The sequence below is a fragment of the Pollicipes pollicipes genome, unplaced genomic scaffold (assembly GCF_011947565.3).
Source record: "Pollicipes pollicipes isolate AB1234 unplaced genomic scaffold, Ppol_2.1 Scaffold_7262;HRSCAF=8765_pilon_pilon_pilon, whole genome shotgun sequence".
Taxonomy (NCBI): domain Eukaryota; kingdom Metazoa; phylum Arthropoda; class Thecostraca; order Pollicipedomorpha; family Pollicipedidae; genus Pollicipes; species Pollicipes pollicipes.
The window spans coordinates 18,167,777-18,194,030 of record NW_023597055.1 but is presented as its reverse complement, the minus strand read 5'-3'; the positions used below and the strand labels follow the sequence as shown (position 1 = coordinate 18,194,030).

Here is a 26,254-nt window from a genome sequence, read left to right as displayed (position 1 = left end):
GACGAAGCTGGCGCATCAGCGCCATTCATGGCCTGATCGCCGGGCGCAAAAGGCGCTCACCGACCCGGCCCGGCCGCCAATGGCCGCCGCATAAAAGCGATAGTGACCCTATTGGGATCAGGATCGACGGCATCGTTAGTGGCGCAGTGGGCGTCGGGACGCCTCGTGGGGCCTGTCCGCCGATGGAGCGGAGGGGGGGGGGGGGGGCGCTGAGACCGGTTTGGTGGCCAGGTGGGTAGCGATGGCTCATGTTGGGTCACCATTCCGTGACCATAGGTAGGAGAGGACTACGTTCAGAAGATGGTGTGCAATGCATCTCTTGTCACCTTGTCTTCTGTGTATATTCCGTGCAGTTTAGATTATGTACCGCGACAAAGGTCGGAAATAACACATTTTCCAAATGTTCTCCATCATATTCTCGCACCTTCAACAACTTGCCTCGATCCTGGTAAAGTTTTTCTCATGAGTATTTCCTGTGCTATCATGTTGCAAGCGTAAGCGCTGTTGTCAAATTAAACCCAAATCTGACACGAGGAGCATCTCGGAACGCGCCATTCGACCACTTGCCCAGTAATCGGCAGAGCAGAAGCTTGTAATTTCGTTGTCAAAATATCCAAAAATTCCGAGCTTTAACGCCTCGAGGGGAACCAAGGCCTGACGTGGCAATCCCTGGCCTGCTTATCAAGCTCAATAACATGCACGGAAGAGCCAGGTTAACACCAAGACATACGATACGTGCAGCATCGCCCCACCATTCGACGCCGCTGCCAAGTCGCAGGCGGCGCTCAGACTCCGACGCGGACAGGTGGGCCGCCGCCCGCCCGCCCCTGCACCTCTGACCTGTCACCCGCCCGCCTCTCACCCATGACCTGTCACCCGTCCACCCCTGCACTCCTGACCTCTCACCCCCCACCCCAGCACCCCTGACCTGTCACCCGCCCGCCCCAGCACCCCTGACCTGACACGTGACCCGTTCGGAAACGAGACGTACCTTTCTTAGGCTCGCGATCCGTCGTGTGGCGGACTACGCCCACGTCGTTCACCTCCGGAATCTCTGCAAAAGGTCAGACGACGGCGGTGAGCATCGTACCGGCCATAGCAGTCGGCTGGTGCCGAGAGCACGGGCGGAACACGGGCGGGGCACAGCCGAACGCGACCGACCGTGGCCGCGCGCACGCGTGGCTGGAGGTTGGCCTGCTAGCACTCCCCCACGGGGTCCTTCTATCGTCCCCCCCCCCCGAGCACACGCGCTTGCAGATCAGGACGAGCGGAGCACAAGGGCGCCGTCGGCGGCCGCCGCTGCGGCCCACACGAGCGACCTCCCCACAGAGGCCGCAGTGTCACATCGAAATCACAGCCTCACAGGCCGGATCCTGAACTACGTTTCCGACGCAGTGCCGTCGACGTTGGCTGAGTGAAACAAAACCTGGCGGCGAGCGACTCTTTTCGGGTACGACAGTGCTAATCCTCGGGTTGCTTTATAGGGCGCGTCTGTTGCACGGCCGTGGCGATACGCTATCTCACACTGAGTGTAATTGGAACGGCGAAAACATCAGCCGGTGTCCGGGATCGAACCCGCGAGTCGGCGAACGATCGCGGCTGAACGCTCTTGGCCAACTGAGCCACGCAGCTCCCGTCCCAGATATTGAACTCGCTTGGCTTTTATTGGGCACCTTTCATCATATTTCAGAAACGCAGAGCAGCCTGAGGCCTGTTTGCTGGCGTCTTTTTACAAGCAATACTCCTTTCAAAGCCGGGTGGGTAAACTTTGTTGCGTTGGCCGCTCCACATCAATTCGACGCAGGGACGGACATCAAAAGCGGCTTAATTGCCGGCGAGTTCTCGACAACTTTTGGCCGAGCTTCTCCCGTTCACCGCTGTCAACTGACGCCAGTTCGACGGCCGCGTTTCTTTCCGTCTGGATGCCATCCTTGCCCCCAGTCCCCCCCCACAACCGTCACCAAGCTACCCCCTCCCCCTCCTCCTAGTGCGCCTGTGCCGACGAGTCCCGGCAGTCGGCGCAGTCGCCGGCGGTACAGCGCAACCATGCCGCCCGCCAAGAGAAGAAGAGGGGGGGGGGAGGAGCTGCAGCCGTAGGTGATTCGACCCGCCACCGAGAATCCACCACGCCTTCGGCTATAGGCACCCGCGCCGGATTGGCCTACACCAATCCTGGCGCACGCCAATCCCACGTCCCTGGGGGAAAGTTAAGGGAGCCAAAAGTTTTACCACCGCGCAAAGAACACCAGAGCTGCATGCCAGAGGAACCGTGTGGAACTGAGCCTGTGACGTCAAAGCGACCCCATACCGCCCGCGCGGCCCCGGGGGCGTGGCTCTTATGTCGGGTCCCAGCTGGAGCTGTGGGAGGGGGGGGGGGGAGGATTCCGAACATTCCCGATGTTTGTGTTGAGTCAGGCAGGAATAGATCTCTTTGAATTTCTGCCGTGAGTAGGAGTTGGAGCTGAGTCAAACGAGTCAACAGTGAGTCGGCTCGAGCAGAGGTGTGATGCCGTGTATTAATAGTGCGGCTTTCCATTACGGGTCTTTCTCACTAAAAATTACCGCAGTACCGTGCAACAGGTAATACAGATTAAACGAAGCTTTTCAAGCAGTCATTATGATTTACGATAAAGTTCCCCGATCTTTCCACGCTGTGCTCACGGCATTGGTGTGGACACTGCCTTGAAATGTCGGTAATTGTCGCAGTATCTAAGTGCAAATGTTATGTTGATGCATTCGCCATGCATATGTCATGAGGGTCGGTGATTTTCAGCACAAAAAAATAGAATGGCGAAATGACAGGAGCAGAATTTCTATCCTGCTTGTTTAAAGGACAGCTTATTACGCAAACCGAATGAAACACGCATGGCATCTCTTCAAACAGCGGTCAGTGAAAAAGACAATATCGGGCATCGGAACCGATTCCAGATGTGAATCACTTCTTAACCCGTATCGATATCAACTAATCGTTGCACTGTGCTCCTCAGAGCACGAGTCAGATCTCCATCCCACCCCAGTCCGCCCACACCTCCACACAGCGAGTCAGACTCGAAATTGCCTCCACGGACTCAGACCCGAGCTCTCCAGATGAGCCGGCACTCACTGATGCAGGGCGCGATCGGCGAGCGGCTCTGCTGGTAGCCCTTGTCGCAGCGGTTGCAGGTGAGCCCGGTGACACCGTCCTTGCACGTGCACTGGCCGGTCGTCTGGTTGCACGTCTTGCCCTGCGCGCCGATCGGGTGACAGGCACACGCTGCGAACACGGCCGATCCGGTCAGAGGCGGCGCCAGGCGCGCGTCGCGAGCAGTGCGGCCAGCGGCAGGGGCGCACGCAGGGTTTCCTCACGGGGTGCTGCAATGACAATGCCCTTTTCCTGAAAACGCCTGAAATGCAACCCGGATTCGTACACACGCGTATTCAGCGTCTGTGAATGAATCTACGATGCGGTGGAGGCATATGCCCCGGTGGGAGGTGGGTCCGTGACCCTTGACGTGGGGGGGGGGGGGGGGGTATCTGATAATCCACGGCGCGGGCCTTGTCAAGACAGGTACAGGCGGAGACCGGAAGAAGTAGCTGCGCTGTTGTGCCCACCGCTCGGGACAAGGTACCGGTTAGATGGACATGCAGAAGAATTTGAAGGGGCATTGGTTAGCGGACAGGACCATTTCGCAGACCGGCATTGACACGATCGCCAGAATGATCCGGTTCAAAACTTTCGTCTCTTCTGCATGCCCTCCTGACGAGAGCTGAAGGCGCAACTGCGTATCATAGTGCCTGTAGTTCAGTCCGTTGCCCCCTGCCCCAAGTGTACCAGGCTGTTCCCACTAGATCGCCCTGGTTACAGTCTGCAAGAAGTTGTGTGTATTACACGCTTCATTCAGAGCAGGACATAATTGCATGCCTGATGCGATATTCAGTTAAGAACGACTGAATTTCTCGCGGTGGGATGCGCGCGTGTACTTTGGTTATGTGCCTGAGTAACGTGGCGAATCCAGGGTGGCCAGCTGGGTAATCCTCAAAAGTGGGTAGTGCATGCCTGCCGTACGTTCAAGAAAATTCAAGCAACTTTTGTGTTGGGAAGCTTGTTTCAGACTCCCATCATGTAAAAGGAAGCCAAAGTCGACGCTTTGTTTGGGAATCAGGATTTAAAATATCTTTCACACGCCTATCGGCGTTGCCCGCACCATGTGGCATTTTGGATCTGCCTATGTTGAGGTAGCCATGTTCATGAAGGTAATTCAAAGTTGCCAATAATTTGTTGCATTTTGTTCCTCCACAAAGCAATAAGAAATATCCAAACATATCAGAGCAGCATGCGCTTCATGAATTGTAATGTAAGCATTGAAAAGACAATTCTAACAAATTTGCATGAAAAATTTCTGGGCAGAATTAAACAATAACCAAAAAATAACGCACTGAGCATCGTTGTTCTATGAGCTCTAAATATCGGTCTACATTTTCGCCCGCGCCCCCTCGTGGCTCCGTGGCGCAACGGTAGCGCGTCTGACTCCAGATCAGAAGGTTGCGTGTTCAAATCACGTCGGGGTCAAAGTTTTTCGCCAGCTAGATCATCGCGGACAAACATGTCGGTTATGTAAAACAAAGCTGCAACCCATACTGTTCACCTCGTGCGATGAATACTTCAAACGACAGCAATTCCGAGCATCTTATGGGAAAAATGAAACGTACTGCTTCAGACTTGGAATTTTACGTACCTTTACGGCACGTAAAATGAATAAGAGAAGCCTCCAGTTCATATTTTGGAGCAGTATGGGATCTTCTACTGAAAATCAATCAATCAAAAAAGCATTCAGCTATGTTTTTGAGCATAACGAGACCCTCTGCTGAAAATCACCGACCTGTATTATGCCAGTAGGCACTGGTTAACCGGATTCCTCAAACAAAAATGAATAAATAAGGAAAGAGTATGAGCTCATACCTTCACCTTTAAGATGTGTGATGAGGGTTTAATCACTCACTCAGAGGGGTGCTATCTTCTAGGTTTAATTCAAATTTAGCGGAATTCTACACCTCGTGTACGGTATGGAATATTCAAGTACCCACCAACGATAACCGCAGCACAGCACAAAATTTGCGTATCAAGTGATGCTGGTTATTTGTGCCGTTCGATTAGCGACACCCCGTGACTAAATTATCGACTCCCGTTGCTTTGGGAACGTGTTCAACGACTTCCACCCCATGGCGAAGCTACGGAACTAATGCAATACCAGGACATAGCTGAGAGTATTTAACCATTGACTCGCATGATATGCCATGGCCACATTTCGTACCGCTTGCCTTCTTGCTTTACCGCACCTGTATGCTTTTACAAACGCCGCGTCACGGTTGTCTCAAAGCCATCAAACACACTCAACAGATTTTGCTCTTCCAACGAAGAGTCTACGAGATATCGCCTGGAATCTTTGTCATGCAGCTCTTGGTAAACAATAAACAAAGCCGGGCAGGACAGATTTTAGGTGACGTCACGTACTTTTTATGATGTTCCGAGTCAGTGCACCGTTGTAGTATCAGTGCCCTTTTTTATTATATACGTGGTTAGATCAAAGTACGGGTGTATATATTACATACCCCTGTACTTTGATCTAAACGCACCCGATTCCGTATATTGAGTCGGTTTCCTCGAATTCTTCCTCGCGGACTTTCCCACCGCTCAATGCTTTCTATTTAAAAAATCGCGAAATTTGGCCTCAAGGCGTTCTTGGCTCTTTGAAACACTACCTGATGAAAAGGGGCATGAAGTAATGAGATGACTTGTTGTGCACTTGGTATCATGCAAGTTTTACCGACTGCGCATGCCGTATGCATATCTAAGGAAGAGATAACGGTTGTATAATCCTCCTCATGCAATGTTCTGCTATGCGCGGGAAGTTTTATATCTAAAAATAGCGTTCCTTATTCATGACGTCACTTGCGCTCTGTTTCAAACCCCCAATGGCCTGATTCATGTGTGGGAAGATCGCGCGATACCCTGCTTGTCCTTATCTTGAATTGAAGACAGGTAACTGACCGACACAACGTTTTACCGCGACCACGGAATACACAAACATTCCCCGACGTGCTAGGGATGTCTCACTCCGAAGTAAAGACATACTTAATTTGGCCCCACGGCAAAACTGCACGCGCTATAAACAAGACCTCGTCCTCACCCATATAAAGGAGGCGGTATTTGCGCAATGCTTGTTGGTGAAGTTATCACTGCTGCTATCACAACGGCAGTGTAGCTCTCGGCAGACCAATTAATGAGCTTGTTTTGCAACAAAGCTAACTCCACACAACAGTGTCTAGAAAGAACGAACAACAACCTCCACAAAATAACGCGTCCGGGATCACAACCCAGCCCGCAGCAGCTGCTGTCGGTCGGACACGGCACCAGACAAGGCGATGCTTTGCACGCACGCAGCCCGTGATGACGTGAACTATGGCCTCGGCCACCCCACCGGTTCTGAGGACGCGGCGCTGGCGCGCAAGTGCCGATTCTCGGCAGGCCGAGATGCGCCCAATGAGAGAGGCGAGCCGTTCGCCGCGTCGGTGAGGCGCACCAGTTCGCGGACACCCGGCGGAAGGGCGCTGACAAACAGGACGCGCTGGTTGCCGCTGCGGCAATTTGTCTCAATCGAAGCCCGCGGGCCACTGTGTCATGCGCCAAAACGACGTCGGCCATGACCCTGAGAACGGTGCCGGAGGGCTGCCCCTCTATGAGGCGAGACTTTGCTCACATGCTGCTCGCCTTGACGTAAGATGCTGAGGACATGCCGTGAGATACTGAGGGCATGATACGAGACACTGAGGGCATGACATGAGATGCTGAGAGCATGACGTCAGATCCTGAGTGTATGACGTGAAATTCTGAGCGCATGGCGTGAAGTACTGAGGGTATGACGTGAGATACTGAGTGCATGGCGTGAAGTACCGAGGGTATGACGTGAGATACTGAGGACATGACATGAGATACTTTTAGGGGGTTAACACCTCAGCATGACCCAGTTCGACACAGCATATACTTATAGTTGTGTCATTTCAGACCAGGTATCCAACAAAGCTGCGCCGCTCTCCCCAGAGGGTCGTATCATGTTCTCAGACCTTACAAAGCTGAAGGTTTAAACCGGTCGCTGTCCCTAATGTTAAATCGCGGTTCTCACATGTTGTAGTGCCGCATGTTTCGGCCCCGTTCGTACGCCTGCCTGTACTCACGCTTGGGGGCCTTGCAGTACTGAATAGCTTCAGCGCTATCACCCTGTGGTCACGCTGACGGACCTCGCTGCACCGAACGGGTTCTCCCCTGCCGCCGTGTACTCACGCTTGCAGGCCTTGCGGTGCTGGATGGGCCGGCTGGGGTCGCGGAAGAAGCCCTCGCGGCAGTAGTGGCAGTGGCGGCCGGCCGTGTTGTGGCGGCAGTTGAGGCACACGCCGCCGCTCTCCCGCCCCGACAGCTTGTACAGCTCCATGTTGAACCGGCAGCGGCGCGCGTGCAGGTTGCAGTTGCACGCTGCAACGGCGAGGAAAGGCGAGCGTTACGGCCGTGTTTGACATGGGGTCCCCATAGTGCTACATAGTGTTACACTATGTAACACTATGGGGCCCACTTCCGGACCCCATAGTGTCACACTAGATGCCACGATACTGCTGTCTTTTTTCTGTTATCACACTCTTTTATGAATCACAAATACACCTAACCTGTTTTAACGCTGGCACTGAAGTCCGACTCAGAACGGTGGTCACTCGGAGGGCATGTTTACCGCATACTCTTCTAACCGCACGGCGTGGGGCATAAGTTCCCATCTACGCCTGGTTAAGCCATCAACGTCACGTGGGCACGCGCCAGCCCCTCTCCCTCCCCGCGGCGCACGTGCGGCCCGGCGCGCCGTGTCACGTGACCAAGCCGGGGTTCTGGTGATGCAGTCACGTGACTGGAGCAGCGCATCTGTTCCTCGCTGATCTATGGTTAGCGGACGTCGTAAATCTCCGGGAAGGGGAGCCTGCAATTTGTTGTCGTTATTTGCAATACGTTCCCAATCGCGCTAATATTTCGTGGGCGGCAAGGGCGCGCACAAGTGGGCGCGCGGTGGAGGACATAAAGATGTCCGACAGCAACACAGCAAAGCACATTCCGTCGCCAAACTGTGAGAGGCATTAATGTAAGTACATAGGTGCAGCTGCACGTGCATGATCTGATGCTGAAAAAAGGATCAAAATGTGGCAGTGACACCCATAGATGGCGTACAAAAACCCATAAGACACGTATTGTTCTCGTGCTCCGTGTTTGCTAGCCGCAGCCTCAAAGCGTTATGCAATTCTTCAGTGGGCCACAGGCCGCTGCTCTGAAAAAACTATACATATCACATGCACAATTTAGTAGCAGGCGGGGCAGCCCAACCCCGATCACGGCCGCCATATCTTCACGTGCTCCCCTCCGGTGAGCGCTGACTACGCCCCTGCTGATGAAGGGGTGCCGCCCGTGGCTCCAAACAAATGGAGCGCGAGGGGTGTTGTATAAATGGTTTATGATCTGTTTGGCCACCGGTGGCCGGCCCCTGCGGCGGTTATCAAATCAAATTACGCCATACGCGGCGTCTCGCTCGCGGGGATGGCGGGAGAGGGGAGTTTTGGCGGGGCGCTCCGGCGCCAGTCCCTGGCTAGTCGGGGCGCCGCCGCGGCCGGGGCCGACCGCTTACTCCGAAAAGGCGTGAGGAATGGCTGGAGTCTTCGAAATCAAGCGAGCCATTGTTCGCAGGCACGAGGGGGGAGTCCCACTGCAACTTTGGCATCAGTTGACGTTTCACCCGGTGAGTTTATCGCGGAGTGAAATCGGAGATAACGAAGCGAAGTGACCTGCTCGCATCTCCTCGAATATCGTGAGGTTAATTGGTGCCCGCGAGGCAAGATGACTGTCGAATAAACCATAAAAGAGAAGAGCACAATCTTGAAAATTTGCATGAAATTGCGTTAACTCAATGGAGCTTAATACCGCCTCATGTTGACATTGTGTGAATAATGCTCGAATACCATTTTATCCGTTGTTTTCAAAAGACGTAACCACATTGCAGCGCTCTAATGTGTGTTTTGGTCTTACGTACCAGACAATGACGAACGGGATGGTGCTGACAGACGTGTCACCAGATTTCATGACCTGCGGGCCTGCCTATAAATGCAGGACCCGACAGCACCTGCCATCTAGCGTACGGCAGCGGAGGCTGCAGACGGTACCTAATATGAAAACCTCCGGTCTCGCTTTCGCGCCTCAGTTAAGTCATATTCAGAACAAAAAGCACAAAGATTGGAGACGAAGGATCAACACTCGTATTGTAACGGCTCCTATCATCTGTTTTTGTTGGAACTAATATTGTCAGGGACTGAAGATGACTTCCCATCAGCTGGTTGGACGTGGACCGGAAACTGCGGCCGAGCGATAGTGTACTCGAACGCATGAGGCTACGTAGACGCTTTCCTCGCACAGTAAAATTCAGATGAAGTAGTGACCACAGTGATGCCTCATCCTGCTTTAACACGCGTTCGGGTGAGCGAGGGTCAAAATGACCCTCTACAAAGATTTTCCAGAATCTTTTCTGAACGCCGCAGCGTAGTCGGGCGAAACTTCGTATAGCTGTAAAAAATTGAATAGCGGATCTTTTGATGCAAAAACAAAATGCACCTTGTAAGGTCGCCGCTCTATGGCGTGTCAGTCAGATAATGCCTGTCAGCGAAGAGCGTTTCTACGGAATCGTCCAACACGGCGCAACAGCGGAATGTTAGAAGAAGCCATACACATCTGAAATAGTTTCTTAGGTAATAGACCAATTGAATTTATAATTACAACCACTTCCATTGACCTAGGTTTAGGTGTGAAGGTCAAAACGAGGTCAAAATTAACATGTTCTTTACTCGAGAGCTTGGTATCATGGGGTAGTTCCTGGTACTCATTTCAAATTGATTAATGGTGAGGACCGCAACAGACTGTTTCATGGACTTTTTAAAGGACAAAGTAGGTCACTGGCCTGCTATGACCCTGGTCAAAATTTTGTTTTTAAAACATATTACTTAGAGTGAGTAATCCAGGAAGCTCACCCGAATGGCAAAATAGGATCAATATTGTGGCTATTTGGTCAAATATATATATATATATATATATATATATATAGATGTATGTATGTATGCATATACATGCGTATATATATATATATATCATCACACTATAGTCCTGATTTCCTATCAAAATATGAGCTGGCTTAACTTCCCTAAATATGTCAGAGATCAAAGTAGCAGTACCACCGCTAGCATGTGTGGGGGATCCATTCGCCTACTCCAGCATGTCTGGACACGATGCATTAGTTTTGCTAACCTGCTTTTGTGGAAAGAACGTTCAGCTTGTCGTAACCGTACTTGGCAGCTTGTGCACGTCTGACGAAATATCATTTTGGACATCACTGGAATTATCTGCACTTGTGGGTATATAAACATGAAACTAGACTTACTGAGACCATCTGATGTGCCGAAAACAGACCGTTGAGGTAATTTGTCTGCAAGTAATTATCATCATTTTTGGCCTTGCATGCAGCGTTTGTTAGTCATGTAAGAATGGAAAGCCCACGAAGAAGAGCACAGAGCTTTTGCCCAGACCCTTACCGTCTCTGCTTTCCCGTCTCTACGACTGCCGATCCGAAAAGATTCTGATAAATTTCCATTAGCTATAATATGGTAGATATTTTAAATATAAGTTCCACCAACGAGTATCATCTCACTCTTCCCCGATATGTTTCAGTTCATGGATGAACCTTTGCGCCTATATGGAGGCCTTATCTCCCCCCCCCCCCCCCCCCCCCCACCGCCCTATTCGTCTCGGCCCCGTGAATGTGGTACCCGAATCACCAAGAAGTCACTAAAAAGCACTACAAAAAGCAAACAAGAAGCTCGGGGTTTGGGGAAATATGACGTACTTGGTTTCTCCAGACCCACTCCTCAATGAATGAAGTGAAGCTGATCTTTTGCTCGGTGTTAGATACGCTTTGCCATCAACAGTAAGTCTGCTGTGGAGGCATCTCATCGTCGATGATTTTTTTCTGAGAAGCGCTCAAGCTAACGCGTAAAACCGTTTTGGGTTTTGAGAGCGCGGGCTTCCAACTTCAGCCTCAGCCTTTTTCACTTGACAAAGCTTTCCTAAACGTAATCACCACGGTCTGGCAATACCTGAACGATGCAAACAAAAACAATGCAGTTATGAAAGAGGGCCATCGAAGTGCCGAAGTGCAGTGGCCAAAATATGAGACCTAAGGCGCATTTGACTGCCCGAGGGGTGACCGCCTCATGGTAAGAAATAATGAGAAAATACCGATGTTGAGAAATTATGCCTTTGCCCCAAAGTAAACCTGTTTTGCTGATATCGCTCTTCAACTTCTTCTGACACGGTCACGCAGCATTCTCTTTTTCCCAGTAAAGTCACTAGCACTCGTAAGCTGCATAAGTTTTCCTATATTCATGGTGCTTCTTTGAACCTGTTGTCTCGTTGGCCTTCAACAAAAAAGCTCCGTGCATTTTCTCGGTACTGATCATGAGTACGCTGCCTGTGTTTGAATCGATGGGCGCGCCAGCAAGGATTCACGACTCAGACTATCCCGCAGCCGTGATTCAGTGCTCGGCCACCCTGCATCATTTACAACAACGCCATTAATCTTCGTCGGGCTCGTGCACCAGGACCGCGGCAGCTTGCCATGCCAAATTGGCACCATAGGACCACCGTGGACGCTTCGTCGTAAATCACCGATGTACCTGAGATGGCTGACTTGAATGATGCGATTTTTCGTTCAACGGTTGTGCAGTGCAGTAAGGGAAATATGTAAAGCGATCTAGCGTCATAAATTAGTGACGATCATTTTACCTTTTACCAAACCTGACTGCAAGGCTACTAATTTGTTGAAATCATTTGATACCAAAGTCGGGAGATGTTGTATGTTGTATGTCATCCTTTGACACCGTTAGGAGAAAATTAGGAAGATGATTGCCGAATTCGCCAAAAGCTCGTAAGCCCTTGAAGGAATAATTAATTCGGAATCAGGATTAATGACATTAATGATCCCATGGCAAAACATGGTGCGAGCTTTGAATCACGCGCGGTAAGACAGGAGGAAACCTCCGAATCCCCCGCCAGTGGCATTTTTCGAGCTCGTTCCCGAACTAACCTTCACAAAGGCGCACGCCCCAGACCCCAGCCACGACACTGGGAGCTCTGGAGCGAATGACCCCGGTCTTCGGCTGTCTCCAGCCGTGATGAAGTTCACCCGGCCGGAGCCCACCGCCCGACGACCGCGAGTCCCCAGGGGCCAGCCATGAATCGCCCGGGGGCGCGCCGTGTCGCCTCGTCAATCGCCGCCGGCCCCGGCCGGCCTTACGGGGTCGCCGCCGCCGCCGACGATATACGGCGCGGGCGCGTTCCCAGCCGCCGACCCGCCCCGCTAAGTGCTCACGGCCAGATGAGGCCTGCGCAGGGGCGACGCCAGGCGGCCGAAACGGGAGGCTGGGAAACACCTGCTGAGTGCTCCCGACAAATGGTGTCGCTAGGAATGTAATTGCAACGCGGCTACCGCCCCGGCGAGCTATCTCGTTGTGTATGACATCTGTGTCGCTGGGTGCGGGACTGGCCACGCCCCTGTCTCTCAGGTATCAATTACCGATTTGGCGATCCGACGGCAGTACCGAAATGGTGGCCGGGTTACGACTTCGGGAGCGGCAGTGTCGGCCGCCGTGAAATGTGGCGGGGCCATACGACTCCCCTGAGAGACACCAGACCATATCCCGCGCCGCTGCTGGCAGCAGAGGTGGAAAATATCCCGACACGGCGGGACATGCGGCCGTAAACGCTGCCGTCCAACCACCTGGGACGAAACGTCATGACCATAGCGCTCGATGTAATGATATGACGAGCGCGATCAATTGCTCCTCCCATGCATCTAGCTGATGGATTCATTCAAAAACGAGTGCATGTTCTCCGTGCACGCGGACTTGCAGCACTGATCACACCAATCATGCTGTGGTGACTGGTTTGCACACAAAAATCGTGGAAATCTCTATACTTTGCTTCCCGTACACCTAAGAGCTATGTGATGAGCTGGGGCAGCTATCCCCATGACCCTGGAAAGTCAAACTCAAACACAAGCGCTGCATGGACAGGAACGAAGCTCAAAACTGCGACTTTCCACCCCTGGGAGTTTGATTACCATCGTGTAGGCGCGTCGGTGTAACCATATTTCTGAGATTCATGGCATCATTCAGGGCTGGGGGATCGAACTGAAGTCTGGAAAGAAAACCTGATGTAAAAATGACATTTTGAATGAGGAAACGCGAAAAGCGTGCGTTCTATCGCAAAACTGGACAGGATAAAATGACACTTCATAAAAATTGTGGGACACGTCTACCTATCCCTTCCCTTCCCCTCCCCAGTGGTTACACCCATGTGTAAGCGTCAGAACAGAATGCCTTGTTTGCAAGATCCTCGCACTTATAACGTTTGACTGTAACCCTTGATGATGCATGGGAAAATGGAATATAAACGGGGGCTATCCTTCATGCTTTCCTTGCATGCTCTTACGCCCCCGCGTCATTGCGCGCGTCATGTTGTGTAAAGAAGCAAGCAAAGGACTGTGCGCATCCGTGTCTTTGAGCATGTGTAACTGACCGGTTTCAGCCTAAACTTTCAGCTTGAAAATGTCGAAGCGACTTCTTGTTCTGACCTACATCCTAACTGCTTTGGACCAGCAATTTTGCGCACCATTTCCCCTGTAAACAATCTCAAGTCGCTGCAGAAAATTAGATTAAAGTGCAATCTCGCGAGAGAAGATACGATGCGATGGTATGCGTGCAGCTGTTTACAAATTGCCAGAATTCCTTATGAATTATGTCAGAAAACGATGCAGACATACAAGAGCTTTGCTTTGATGGCTGGCACCGGTAGTTGAAACGGAGGAAGGCTAAAACGGAGAAGCAGCCAAGAGTGTTAACACAATCACTTTTTTCACGAACACCATTTCATTTCATGCATAGCTCAACTGAAGCTGAAATTCTGCAGGCATGGTCAAAGGCACTGAAGAATAGAGGAACATGGGATAAGAATTGAAATACTTTTGTCTGGGCACGAAAACGGTTCCACCAGTAAACACAGTTTGCAGTCATCCCCAGGTGCATATTCGGCGCATTTAAAACCGTCAAACACTGTACCCGTCTGCGAAATTTGTTTGAAAAATCGTTCAGCAATGCACCAATGGAGTCACACATTTGTCAAGAATAAAGCCGATCTGAAGCGTGTTCTTTTTCTCACGTTTGCACGTCATCACGTGACATGGTGCTAAGTCGTGGAGGTTCCTCTGATTTTGAAGAAAATGTTATCGCCAACTAGCCAACAGCGGAAGATAAACTCCTCAAACGCAAAACAGCAGCACGAAATGACGGTATCCGTTGACTGGAACGCCGGCGGGGCAACAAGCACGAGCAACGCTTCATCATCCTCAACTATTGTGACCAGCTGGTGCTGCGATGACCATGCATGGCCATTGGTTACCCTGGTGACGTGACGGCAGTAATGGATAAACACGGGTTCTCACAGCGCACGTTTCACTCCGGTGGTTCCGGCAACCGACCACCCATTCATTATGCATGCCTGCATGGCTTGAGGCGTCGTTTGATATTCATGCGGTCGGCAGCTGCCACCTTGAACGCTTTGCTGTCTTGGAAATAGTGTAACAAGCAGTCCGTACTGTTCAAAACGCGTGTCATCACGATGACTTACCTAGCTAATTAGGCGTTAGGACGGAGAACACCATTCGAAGAGCTCTTATCATCTGACCTTAGACTTTGCCGTCCTGTAGCAGGTGTTGCAGCACTCGTGTAAATGCACTGACCCCACAAAAGATGTAAATAATAATACAGATAACACAAACACAAGATGTGATCCACCAAATCAGCCGAGCGGAAATCGTAAAAGGTGTCCGGCAGAGAACCCGCAGCCAAACGCCCGAGCAGGTCAAGTCAGGTCAGGTCAGCCTGTCGCCGGATGCCCGAGCGGCGCGGGTCAGGTCAGATCAGATGCCTCGGTCACCGGACGCCTCACCGATGTGTCACCGCGTCCGGTGCTGGGCTCCAGCGCTGCCTGACACAAACAGGGGCATTTCTCGGCCGGCGACAGACACGGCATCTTTATTCATGGAGACGGCTGCATGGGCGGCTCCAGGAACGCGCTCAGAGAGGACTTTCCCGGCGGCGACAGCGACTCTCAGCTGACACGGCGGCGCCAGCATCCCAGCACGCACGTGTCCGAATGCGACATCTGAACACGACTGACGAGCCCATCGAAAGTGATGTCCGCTGGAGGCGCCACTGGCATGCTCCCGTCGTCGGCTGGGCAAAAAACGTTCCGTGCTCGATCGTATCGGGTCAGGACGCGTGTAGGAATGCCGATGCCGCGGCGCCCAATTTGTGAGGTTAGTGCAGGGGTGACGTTCGGGCTCGACACGACAACTTCCCAATTAGACGGGGACATGGCTGTCCAGCATAGTTGCGGTGACGATGGCCAGTGAGGACCGCGATAGTTGGGGTGACGATGACCAGCGAGGACCGTGATAGTTGGGGTGACGATGACCAGCGAGGACCGTGATAGTTGGGGTGACGATGGCCAGTGGGGGACCATGATAGTTGGGGTGACGATGGCCAGTGGGGACCGTGATAGTTGGGGTGACGATGACCAGCGAGGACCGTGATAGTTGGGGTGACGATGACCAGTGGGGACCGTGATAGTTGGGGTGACGATGGCCAGTGGGGACCGTGATAGTTGGGGTGACGATGGCCAGTGGGGGCCGCGATAGTTGGGGTGACGATGACCAGCGAGGACCGTGATAGTTGGGGTGACGATGGCCAGTGGGGACCGTGATAGTTGGGGTGACGATGGCCAGTGAGGACCGCGATAGTTGGGGTGACGATGGCCAGTGGGGACCGTGACAGTTGGGGTGACGATGGCCAGTGGGGACCGTGATAGTTGGGGTGACGATGGCCGGTGAGGACCGCGATAGTTGGGGTGACGATGGCCGGTGAGGGCCGTGATAGCACGTACGAGGGAGCAGTGGGGCAAATGGGTCCGCAAATCAAACGCCTTTCGTGACAGTCAAGGCACGTCATCATACTGGTGCTGAAGTCATCATAGTGGTGCACGCCATCATAGTGGGACGCTGAAGTTTGGTAGGAGATGGACTCAAAATTACGTCAGTTGTTAAGCACGTTAGCGAGAAAGATTATTCACAAAGATAAGGCAGCAGCATTAGCCTCATTCCACGGATAACCAGGAGATAACCAAACTATATCTCCATTCTCCTGGTTTTTCCGAGGAAGGAGGCTAATACTACTGTCTTATCTAGGAGGTCGACTCAATTTCATATAGGGGTGCCTTTACGCCTCTGGAGCTGGGGCTGGGATCTGACGCTTGGGGTCCGCCGATAAGGACAAGGTGACGACAGCGACTCCACTGAAAGATTTTCAGCTGCAATGATTCGGTTTCAGTTTCTCCCCGTTTTCGGTTTGGAAGACAAAATCATCAGTGTGTTATCTCAGCGAAGATCAATTACATTTTATTTTGAAGGCAAACGGCCAGTAAACAAAGTCTGGCGATGGGATTGTTAATAACAATAATCTAATGAAGTAGCGTCATACTGCGCAACTTTTGTTTCAGAGCCTTGACCAAAGATCACCATTTCAGATATTGCACATTGAACCTAGATTCATCCCACCCTTCACCCGCACTTGTGGTCCGTCCTTGCGCGCGTTAAAATGCATGCCACATCGGGATTGTAGCCAAGATATATCATGTGCGAAGATAATGGTGAAATGGGGCCGTTACCATGTTACCGTGAAGTGGCTTCCGTACATGACTTACGCAGAGATCAAGAAATGTGTCAGAGGCACATCTAGTTAGGAATCCCGACTGTCACTGCCACCGTGTCCTAAAAACTATTCAGACCTCCCGAGAGAAATTGGATCAAAGCCCAGCAGAAAAGAGAAGAATGAGTAGGGGCTCTTTGACTGGGCTGAAAGGCTTCCGGCAAATTAATCCGGCCACAGAAAAGTCCATGGAAGGAGTTAGCTGTAGAGCAAAGGATGAATGAAACGGTCCTGATCCGAAAAACAGCCTTGTGAAGGTGGGCACGTAAGAGAGAAGGAAAGAAAAGCAGGGAAAATGGGTGAAAGGCGGACGGGGGAAAGGAAAGAGGGAGAGCGGGGACAGTGAAGGGAAGGAGAGGGAGCGGGTAAGAGAGAGAGAGAGAGAGCGAGAGAGAGAGAGGAGAGAGAGAGAGAGAGAGAGAGAAGAGAGAGAGAGAGGAGAGAGAGAGATAAGAGAGAGAGAGAGAGAGAGAGAGAAGATAGAGAGAGAAGAGAGAGAGAGAGCGAGAGAGAGAAGAGAGAGAGAGAGAGAGAGAGAGGAGGGAGAGAGAGAGAGAGAGAGAGAGAGAAGAGAGAGAGAGAGATAGAGAGAGAGAGAGAGAGAGAGAGAGAGAGAGAGAAGAGAAGAGAGAGAGAGAGAGAGAGAGAGAGAGAGAGAGAAGAGCGGAGAAGAGAGGAGAGAGAGAGAGAGAGAGAGAGGGAGAGGGAGAGGAGAGAGAGAGAGGGGGGAGAGAGAGAACCAAGAGGGAGAGGAGAGGGAGAGGGAGAGAGAACAACAAGGGGAGAGAGAGAGAGGGGGAGAGAGAGAACAACAAAGAGGTAGAGGAGAGGGGGAGAGAGAGAACACAAGAGTAAGACTGGATAGAGAACCATCGAGGATTATAGAAAAGTGTTGATGGGCGCTGGATTTCCGACACTCTCTCATCACCAGCCACCCAATCTCCACCGCACTGATCAACATCAACTCCCCACCGCTCTTTGCCATCACTATCCACTCTCCATCAGCCTTTCCCATCACTATCAACTCTCCGCAGTACCCTGCCAGCACTAGCCAGTCTCCGCCGCACCTCCTCAACACCAATGGTGCTGCACCGGTAAACCACACCCCTCGCCATCCACGAGTCCACGTGACCTTCCTGCTCCCGCCGCCGCCGCCGCCGCCGCCGCCGCCGGCCGGCCCCCGGCCTGCGGCGGGGATCTAAGGGGTCGGACCGTCGGTCAGTGGTGGGGGTGGCGCCGGTGACTTCACCGGCACGCTGCCACGGGCGTTCCGGGATCTCATGAATAGAGCGGGCTCGGCGCGCCGCCCTCAGCCGCCGGCCTAATTTCTCTGCAATCAGGGAGGAATGCTGCGGGAGCGCTGCAGCCGGGCAGGCCGGTAAGGCGCGATGCTTTCGGAGGCCGGGATGCGCATCAGAGGAGCGCCAATAGAAGACGCGCACGCGGGTGTGGAACTGTGTTCAGACGGGATGGCTTGTCCAGTCAGCTTGCAGCCGAGTCCCTGCGCCCCTCCCCCCCCCCTCCCGCCAAGTTGCGCCTTAGTTACGTCATACAGCAAGGCCTTACGATATGAGACTTCATGGTCGTTTGCGGCAAAGAATGTGGTAGGGAGGGATCAATATTATTTGCAAAAATTGATGTTAATTTGTGAACAAAGTTGTTCCGGTGTGTCCCAATATGTCCCCCCCCACACACACACACATAATGCTTCGGTAAACCGCAAAAGCTAAAACCGCAAAATTGAATCACCTCTTCTGATTTCTCCAACATGAAACGGGCCCTTTATCGGAAAACAAGCTCTGGAGGTGTGCCGAACTTATTGACTATCGCCTGACTGCCCTTTCTTGACAGGATTTGCAAGATTAATCTCTGGCCGCGCACATCTCGGGAACGTGATCAGTGGGAGGTCCATGAACAGCGGGACCGAAAGCGAAACACAGGCCCACGTCCAAGAATTGCTGAAAACACGCAGACGCATAAGTGGAACAGTGCATCTCTTTGAAAGTGCCTTGATGCTATCGCACGCCTCATGCTTAATTGTAGGGATGAAGCCGCCCAAAAACCGATTGAAGGCACCAAAAGAGGAACGGCACATTTCCGAAAGGACACAAAACGCTCACCAGATATGTTATCGAATGCGTCCAAACGCCGTTCAAGCTGCATGCTATGCTCTGCAATAACGGGAAGCGTGGAGTGGTGCGGGCATCTTCAAATAACCGTATCCCCGTCTGACTAAACCGGTCGCCGGGCACATGAATCAGATGACCGGCCCCCGAACGAAGTACAACATCCCGCAACACGCTACCGCACGAGTACAGCCCGGCGCTCGATTGCACGCTGCAGGCCATGTTGCAGAGGCCGCATCGTCTTTATCAGCCATTGGCGGGCACATATTTCTCGGGCTGCAGCCGGCGCAAGCCCCAGGGAGGATTTCGGCCGGCGTTGTCTGGCTGGCAGCGCGCACGCGCGTCGAATGCCGACCGCACCTCCGCTCAGGAGAGGCGGCAAATTTGCACAGGCATTCAACAATGTCTGTAATTAGGTGTCGCCGGGACGACGGGCGAGGCGGGCGGGCGTCCGCCCCCCGGGGCACGACCGGACTAACTACGGTAATTGTTCTTTACGGTTATAAACTATGTGATGCATGTGGCGCTGATCCTGGGCGGTTGGCAGGAAGAGGGGGAGCAGTTCGCAGGAATGTTGCGAGCAGAATGGCAGGCCCGAATATGGGAGGAGACGGGAATATTTAGTTGCCTGCAATTAGTCTAGCACTTGGGGCTCGTTCAAGGACAAAGGAGACCGGCAGCGTAAATAAGAGAACAAGGCAGGCAAGGCTGCTGTCAAAAATTACACAACATGATTGACTCCTCAACACGAACCAAGTGACAGCGGTCGGCTCCGGAGGTAGGTCTCCGTGCAACCACGATATATTTTCGTCGTTCATACCGGTGACGCTTGCTCTGTCGACCGCAGCCCCAGAGTTTTCAAAGGGGGTATTCTCCCGTTAGATCCCAAATCACGGCCCGCCGCTTGCATGACGGCGTGTTCAATAACAGATCACGTCACCGCCATGAAGCAACCCTGCAAACAATGACGGAATCAGACCTGCGGCTGCGTTGTCTTGCCAAGTTTAGTGATTCGATTGGGCGGGTGGGACGAACAAAGACAAATCAGCCCGCGCCCATCTGACGGAGTTTTAAATGCAGGACACGATCCGCCAGCCGATGGGCTGGCCGATCCGTCAAAGGCCTGGTGTCTGTCGGCCTGCCCGCCGATGGCCTGCTGTCTGTGAATCTGTCCACCGATGACCAGGTGTCCGCCAGTCTGTCCACCAATGGCCTGTTGTCCGCCAATCTGACCACCGATGGCCTGTTGTCTGTCAGTCTGTCCACCGATGGTCAGGTGTCTGTCGGCCTTGTTGATGTTGTTATTTATTGATGTTTTCGGGTGCGTCGACCGCGGTGGTCATTTTGCCCGCCGACAACCTGGTGTCTGTCAGTCTGTCCGCTGATGATCTGGTGTCTGTCATTCGGCCCATCGAGGCTCTGGTGTTTGCCAGTCTGTCCAACGACGGCCAGGTGTCTGCCAGTCTATCCAACGACGGCCAGGTGTCTGCCAGTTTGTCCACCGATGACCGGGTGTCTGCTAGTCTGTCTGCCATGACGGTGTCTGCCGAGTCTGTCCATGAACTTGGCCAGTCTGTCCACCGATGCCAGGTTGTCTGCCGCGGCCTGCCCACCGATGGCTAGCCTACCCAACGATTATCAGGTGCCTGCCATCTGCCCCGATGGCCTGTTGTCTGCCAGTCTGTCCACCGATGGCCAGGTGTCTGCCGGCCTGCCCACCGATGGCTAGGCCTACCCACCGATGATCAGGTGCCTGCCAGTCTGCCCACCGATGGCCTGTTGTCTGCCAGTCTGCCCACCGATGGCCAGGTGTCTGCCGACCTGCCCACCGATGGCTAGGCCTACCCACCGATGATCAGGTGCCTGCCAGTCTGCCCACCGATGGCCTGTTGTCTGCCAGTCTGTCCACCGATGGCCAGGTGTCTGCCGACCTGCCCACCGATGGCTAGGCCTACCCACCGATGATCAGGTGCCTGCCAGTCTGCCCACCGATGGTCTGTTGTCTGCCAGTCTGTCCACCGATGGCCAGGTGTCTGCTGGCCTGCCCACCGATGGCTAGGCCTACCCACCGATGATCAGGTGCCTGCCAGTCTGCCCACCGATGGCCTGTTGTCTGCCAGTCTGCCCACCGATGACCTGTGGTCTGCCAGTCTGTCCAACGATGGCCTGTGGTCTGCCGGCCTGCCCGCCGGTGATGAACGAAGGTTTTTATTGTTTTTGGTCGGTGACTGCTAGTGAACAATAGAAGCCGATTTTCTTACTATTGCACATCATGGTGGCCTTTTTGCTTGAAAAATAATACACTACTGTGACGTGGCGCGGTGGTGCGCCGTGTGTATTCAATACATCATCACTCATACGCCCAATACGTCCAGTGTCTAAATTGCAAACATGCCAGGCGTTCTTTAATACAGATGATGTATTCGGCTGGTTCAGCTGGTTTCGTCGCAGGAATGGTTATTGCCCTTGGAACCGAGCCGGTGCTGGGAGCACGTGAGTGTGCATCATCGAAGTTTCCACACTGCTTTCGTCCGCCGCCGTTTGAGCATCCGGGACCTTTTGGCCGATGACGAAAGAACTTGCTCAAAGAAGCATCCAACAGTCCGCCCACGCCGCCATTTTTGCTGTTTTTGCTGTTCCGCCACTCTCTGTCGTTTGTCCGCAGGGTTTGTCAGTTGCTCAGGCTTTTGACACCCCGTTTTAAGTAGGTCATTAAAACTTATGTTAACTTCTGAAAACTTATATAAACTATATATATATATATATATATATATATATAACTTATAAAAACTTATGTCGGCTATTAGGGTATTGCTATCCTTTGTGTGGCTATTTAAATACACTTTCCATGGATGTTGTCAAGTTCAGCATAGTTTGCATGGGCACGGCACGTTAGACATATGTTGCTTTGAGATGTTTCAGGCAGTAATCGGCAGACTGGGTTCAGCTGATTCGGCAAGATTCATTGGGCCAATAATTTTGGTCTGGCGGATTGATCGCACCCGATTGGGCATTTCGGTCGGTTTGTTTCGGCTTGTTGAGTCTGGTTTGTTTGCTTTGGTTTGTTGGGTGGGTTTCGACATTCGGCTGGTGCACGCTGTGAAGTCAAATTAGTTCCGACCAATTTGGTAGGTTTGAGGTAGTAATCTTTCGACTGTTTTGGTAGTTCCACTTCGACCAACTTCATCGGTGTCACCGAGTCGGCTCCATGGGACCAGTGAGCTCGGTAACGGCCAAGACAATGAGGGCACAAATCTGCCCATTGGACTTTGTACGTTTTTAGACAGTGGGACTGGGTGGAATTTAGACTTGATTGTCAGCTAGTAGTGATAAACAGTACGAATGCTGTCTGATGGGTTCGGTGGCGGTGCAACAGCGCGGACACCAAACTGCCTGTTGGGCCCGTTAGTGATATGGTACCAGCCCGTTCAACACGGACAACAGGCTGCCCTGTGAGCTCGGTACCGATACGGACACCAGCCTGTCCAGTACAGACACCGGGCTGTCTGGTGGGCCCGGTAGCGACACGGACACCAGCCTGTCCAGTACAGACACCGGGCTGTCTGGTGGGCCCGGTAGCGACACGGACACCAGCCTGTCCAGTACAGACACCGGGCTGTCTGGTGGGCCCGGTAGCGACACGGACACCAGCCTGTCCAGTACAGACACCGGGCTGTCTGGTGGGCCCGGTAGCGACACGGACACCAGCCTGTCCAGTACAGACACCGGGCTGTCTGGTGGGCCCGGTAGCGACACGGACACCAGCCTGTCCAGTACAGACACCGGGCTGTCTGGTGGGCCCGGTAGCGACACGGACACCAGCCTGTCCAGTAGACACCACGTTACCCGGCGGATCCGGTAGCGATACTAGCACCAGGCTGTCCAGTAGACACCACCAGGCTGCCTGGTGGGTCCGGTAGTGATATGGACACCAGACTGCCCGGTAGGGCGCTCGTCCAGTGATCAGCCCTATCGGCGGATCATTTGTTCGCCAATCAGACCCTGTTAGATGACGTCTGACACAGTTACTCTAATGAGACAATTAGAGGCGCTCCAGAGACGTTTTTGCCGCCGCCGTCCCGATCATCCGATAGAGGGCAGCCCGCACGAACGGTGGCTGGCTGGGCATCGCCAAACACGGCAAAAGGTAGTCAGGCTGCTCGACTTTCCAAGCTGCGGTTCTCGGGTGCGGCAGACACTGGCAGTGGCAGGGGAGAGTGTCTTTGTTCAGGGGCGAGAGATCGTAGCTATTCGGACGTAGAAACCGTGCAGGCTTTCGATGAAAATGAAGGGAATGGGACGACAGACACCGCTGGGTCTGACGCCGCTGGGCTGGGTTTGCACACAGCAGGCGGCGTCTAAGGTGTGCCTCCTGAGCCAAACAAACACAGCCACGGCATCAAGCGCCGGCCATAAATCCATCATCAATCCTCCGCACTGCAATTACGACGACACGAGATCGGAGAGACGCCCGGATTAACACCAATTAAAGCGAGTCACGCCTTGGGAGGCGGCGCCCGGCCCGGGCCGGTCAGGTGCCGGGCATCTCGGTCTCAAGACTGCAGCTCTGGGAAGGCGGCAGCGTTTTTCTCCGGTTTCCGTGGCGGCGCGGCGGTAGAACAATGCTTCGCCGCGCGCACGGCCCGACTCATCTGCATGTGGGATATAATTGCAGCCAGCAATTAAGTCCGGTTGAGTCTGGCGGGCCGCCTCCAGATCTGGCGTGGCGCCCAGCACGGGCGCCGCCAGGAGTCGTCTCGGGGAGGCGCATCTGCGAAGCTTGCAAGCGGTTCCTGTGTTTCCCACCCGTCAGTGGATTTCTGCCTGGGGAGAACTGGGCGTAGTCGACGGACGCTCATGATAATCAAAAACCCTTCTTAGAGGAATCCAATACCGTTACAGAGAAACCGACTGCTGCTGCTCCTGATAGCGACGTCAGGCCCGGATGTTTCGCGAAATAGGGCAATGCACGCGGACGAACTCCTGGCGGCGTCTTTGGCGAAAGCTTGCCAGTTCTCTGCATATTTGCAGGGAACACGCACCACTCACAGTCCAGTCGGGCATTACGTGATATCGTCGAAACGAGGACGGCTCTCGGTCCGAATTTCAGATGAGCCGCTGAGAACGGCGCTGAAATCTCCAGATCCGGTGAATCTCGCCTGCTTGGTAGGCGCCGGCCGTTTCACAACTGCAGCTGCCGGGACTCAGGCCACGTCAGACGACTGCACCAGCGCCACTCTGAATGACCGTCTGTCCGAGAGCCAGCGATACGGAGCCCATAAATCCCGCCGTCATCTCGACGCAATTAACTGTCATTTCCGTCCGCCACGTCTGCAATAATTCAATTGCCGCTCGGCGCGCGCCGCCACGTCCGTACGTTCCGGCGCGTGGACTTTTTATGACGCCGATGGCTGGTCGAATGAAGTCGTGCGGACACCACGGAATGACTGCTGTACGGTGATTCGCGACCGATAACGCCAGTTGACGCTATTTATTCTCGTCGGAGCGACTGTCCAGCCCTCCGCCTTGCGCCTGGTGTACGCCAAGTTGCGGCCACCAGAAGCTGCCAGATAAGGCACAGGAGCGGCGTCAGTTAGCCGTATCTTCTGAGCCGAGGTGCTTGCTGGCGATAAGGCACGTGACCGCTGGAGCCGACCGTAAGGTCGGTTCTCCGACGCTTTGCATGGGAGAATGGTCCGAAGGCCAAGCCACCGTGGTTTGGTAGAGGCGGCGCCAGGAACGTTCGCATGACAGGGCGCAAGCTTGTACGAAGCATTCTCACAGTGGTTTGGAGAAGTGTTTGGGGAAGTTTTCGGCTGCTTTGTGCAACGACATGACCCCGTGAACTTCCCCCACCCAACCCGTGTAAGTTGCATACCTCACCGCTGGTGTCAACAACTCTGGGCGTGCCTCTACACCCAGAGGGTCGTGTTTAACATATGAATGGGCCGTGCCGGGCGGTGGAAACTTTATTGGTCTGGTTCGGTCGCTTCTGATCCTATAACGTGGGCTTTAATTTTTCACTCGGTCGCATTTGTATGAGCGCCAGAGTCGCACCATCCCTCGGGTGGTTTCGTTTATGAGATGAGCCGCAATATCACGTGTAGAACGAGGACAGGGTTAGTCGAGAATCTCAAGTGGGGCCGGGCCCATTTTACGAGGTTTACCTGGATGGCCGGCGAGAGACGTCTCTGTTATACAGCCACAGCTGGTGCTAACCGGCGCTGAATGGACGCAGTGAGGAGAAACCGCAGCCCGATGGAACCGAGCGAACGCTCGGACCTGCGCTGGGGGAGACTCCGGAGAACAGGCACACTTCTGCCCGCGGATCGTTCTCAGCTGAGCACGCCACTCTCGGAGCACGTCATTCTCGGCGCACGCCACTGGGCTGTCGGGCAGTTCGCCGCTTCTCACCGCAGTAACGAAGATAAGGTTGCCAAATGACACGCCTGTACACTGTTTGGGGCCCGATCTTGTTCTTCCAACTCGCTGGATTGCAACAGTGCTAATTACGTGGCTAATAGGCGGATTTCGTCAACTGATTCCGTGACCGGACCATATCAGCGTATTCCTCATTACGCGCGACTCAAGGAAAGTTGAAAAGTGGCCAGCAAAGGGCCTTAAATGAATGGAAAATAGATATGGCCTAAGGCACAGCTGGTTTCGATTTGAGACAGACATATTGCAAGATATACAGAAGTATGTACACAACGTTGCCTTATCAAGTCCCCACAGTGCTTGCTTCCTGAGATCGAATACAATTAGTCCTCGGTTTACTTCGCTCTGAACTCGGTTCTGATATAACATCATCAGCGACACAGGACACGGGAGCGAGGCTCCGTTCATTGATAAACGGATACACGCATAGTATATGTTCGCACTGCCACTGGCGGTATGTCCAGGCGGGACGTGATTATACAGTGAATTGATGAGCTATTTATAATTATCCCCATGGAGCGCATGGTGCAATCAGCAGAAGACGTCTATTTCAAAATGTGCATTATTTTAGCACTTTTTGATATAACAGGACCATTGACCTGTTGAATAGGACTGAGTCGATCCCTGATCTCCCTCTAGGATGAAATAGTTGCTGCTTTGCGTAGTTTGCATCGCTACATTTTATAAGTTCATCATCACTTTCAAATTCTGCTGATGCGAAATAGTGACAGCGATATGCTACCGTTACTGATGCTACTGAC

The 26,254-nt window shown here is 53.1% G+C and overlaps 1 protein-coding gene and 1 non-coding gene across 3 annotated transcripts in view; one reads left to right on the top strand and one right to left on the bottom strand.

The window, feature by feature from the left end:
- The window catches only part of NetA (Netrin-A), a 103,610-nt gene that overhangs the window by 10,603 nt on the left and 66,753 nt on the right, over positions 1-26,254 (bottom strand). For both annotated transcript variants that reach the window (XM_037238049.1, XM_037238050.1), the window contains exons 2-4: positions 7,319-7,507; positions 3,104-3,253; positions 992-1,054 (exon numbers count right to left, since the gene is read on the bottom strand). In XM_037238049.1, coding sequence (XP_037093944.1) covers positions 992-1,054; positions 3,104-3,253; positions 7,319-7,507 — 402 coding nt within the window. The remainder of the gene's footprint in view (positions 1-991; positions 1,055-3,103; positions 3,254-7,318; positions 7,508-26,254) is intronic.
- On the top strand, positions 4,478-4,549 carry TRNAW-CCA (transfer RNA tryptophan (anticodon CCA)). The gene has a single exon. It is a non-coding gene; the product is annotated as a tRNA-Trp (tRNA).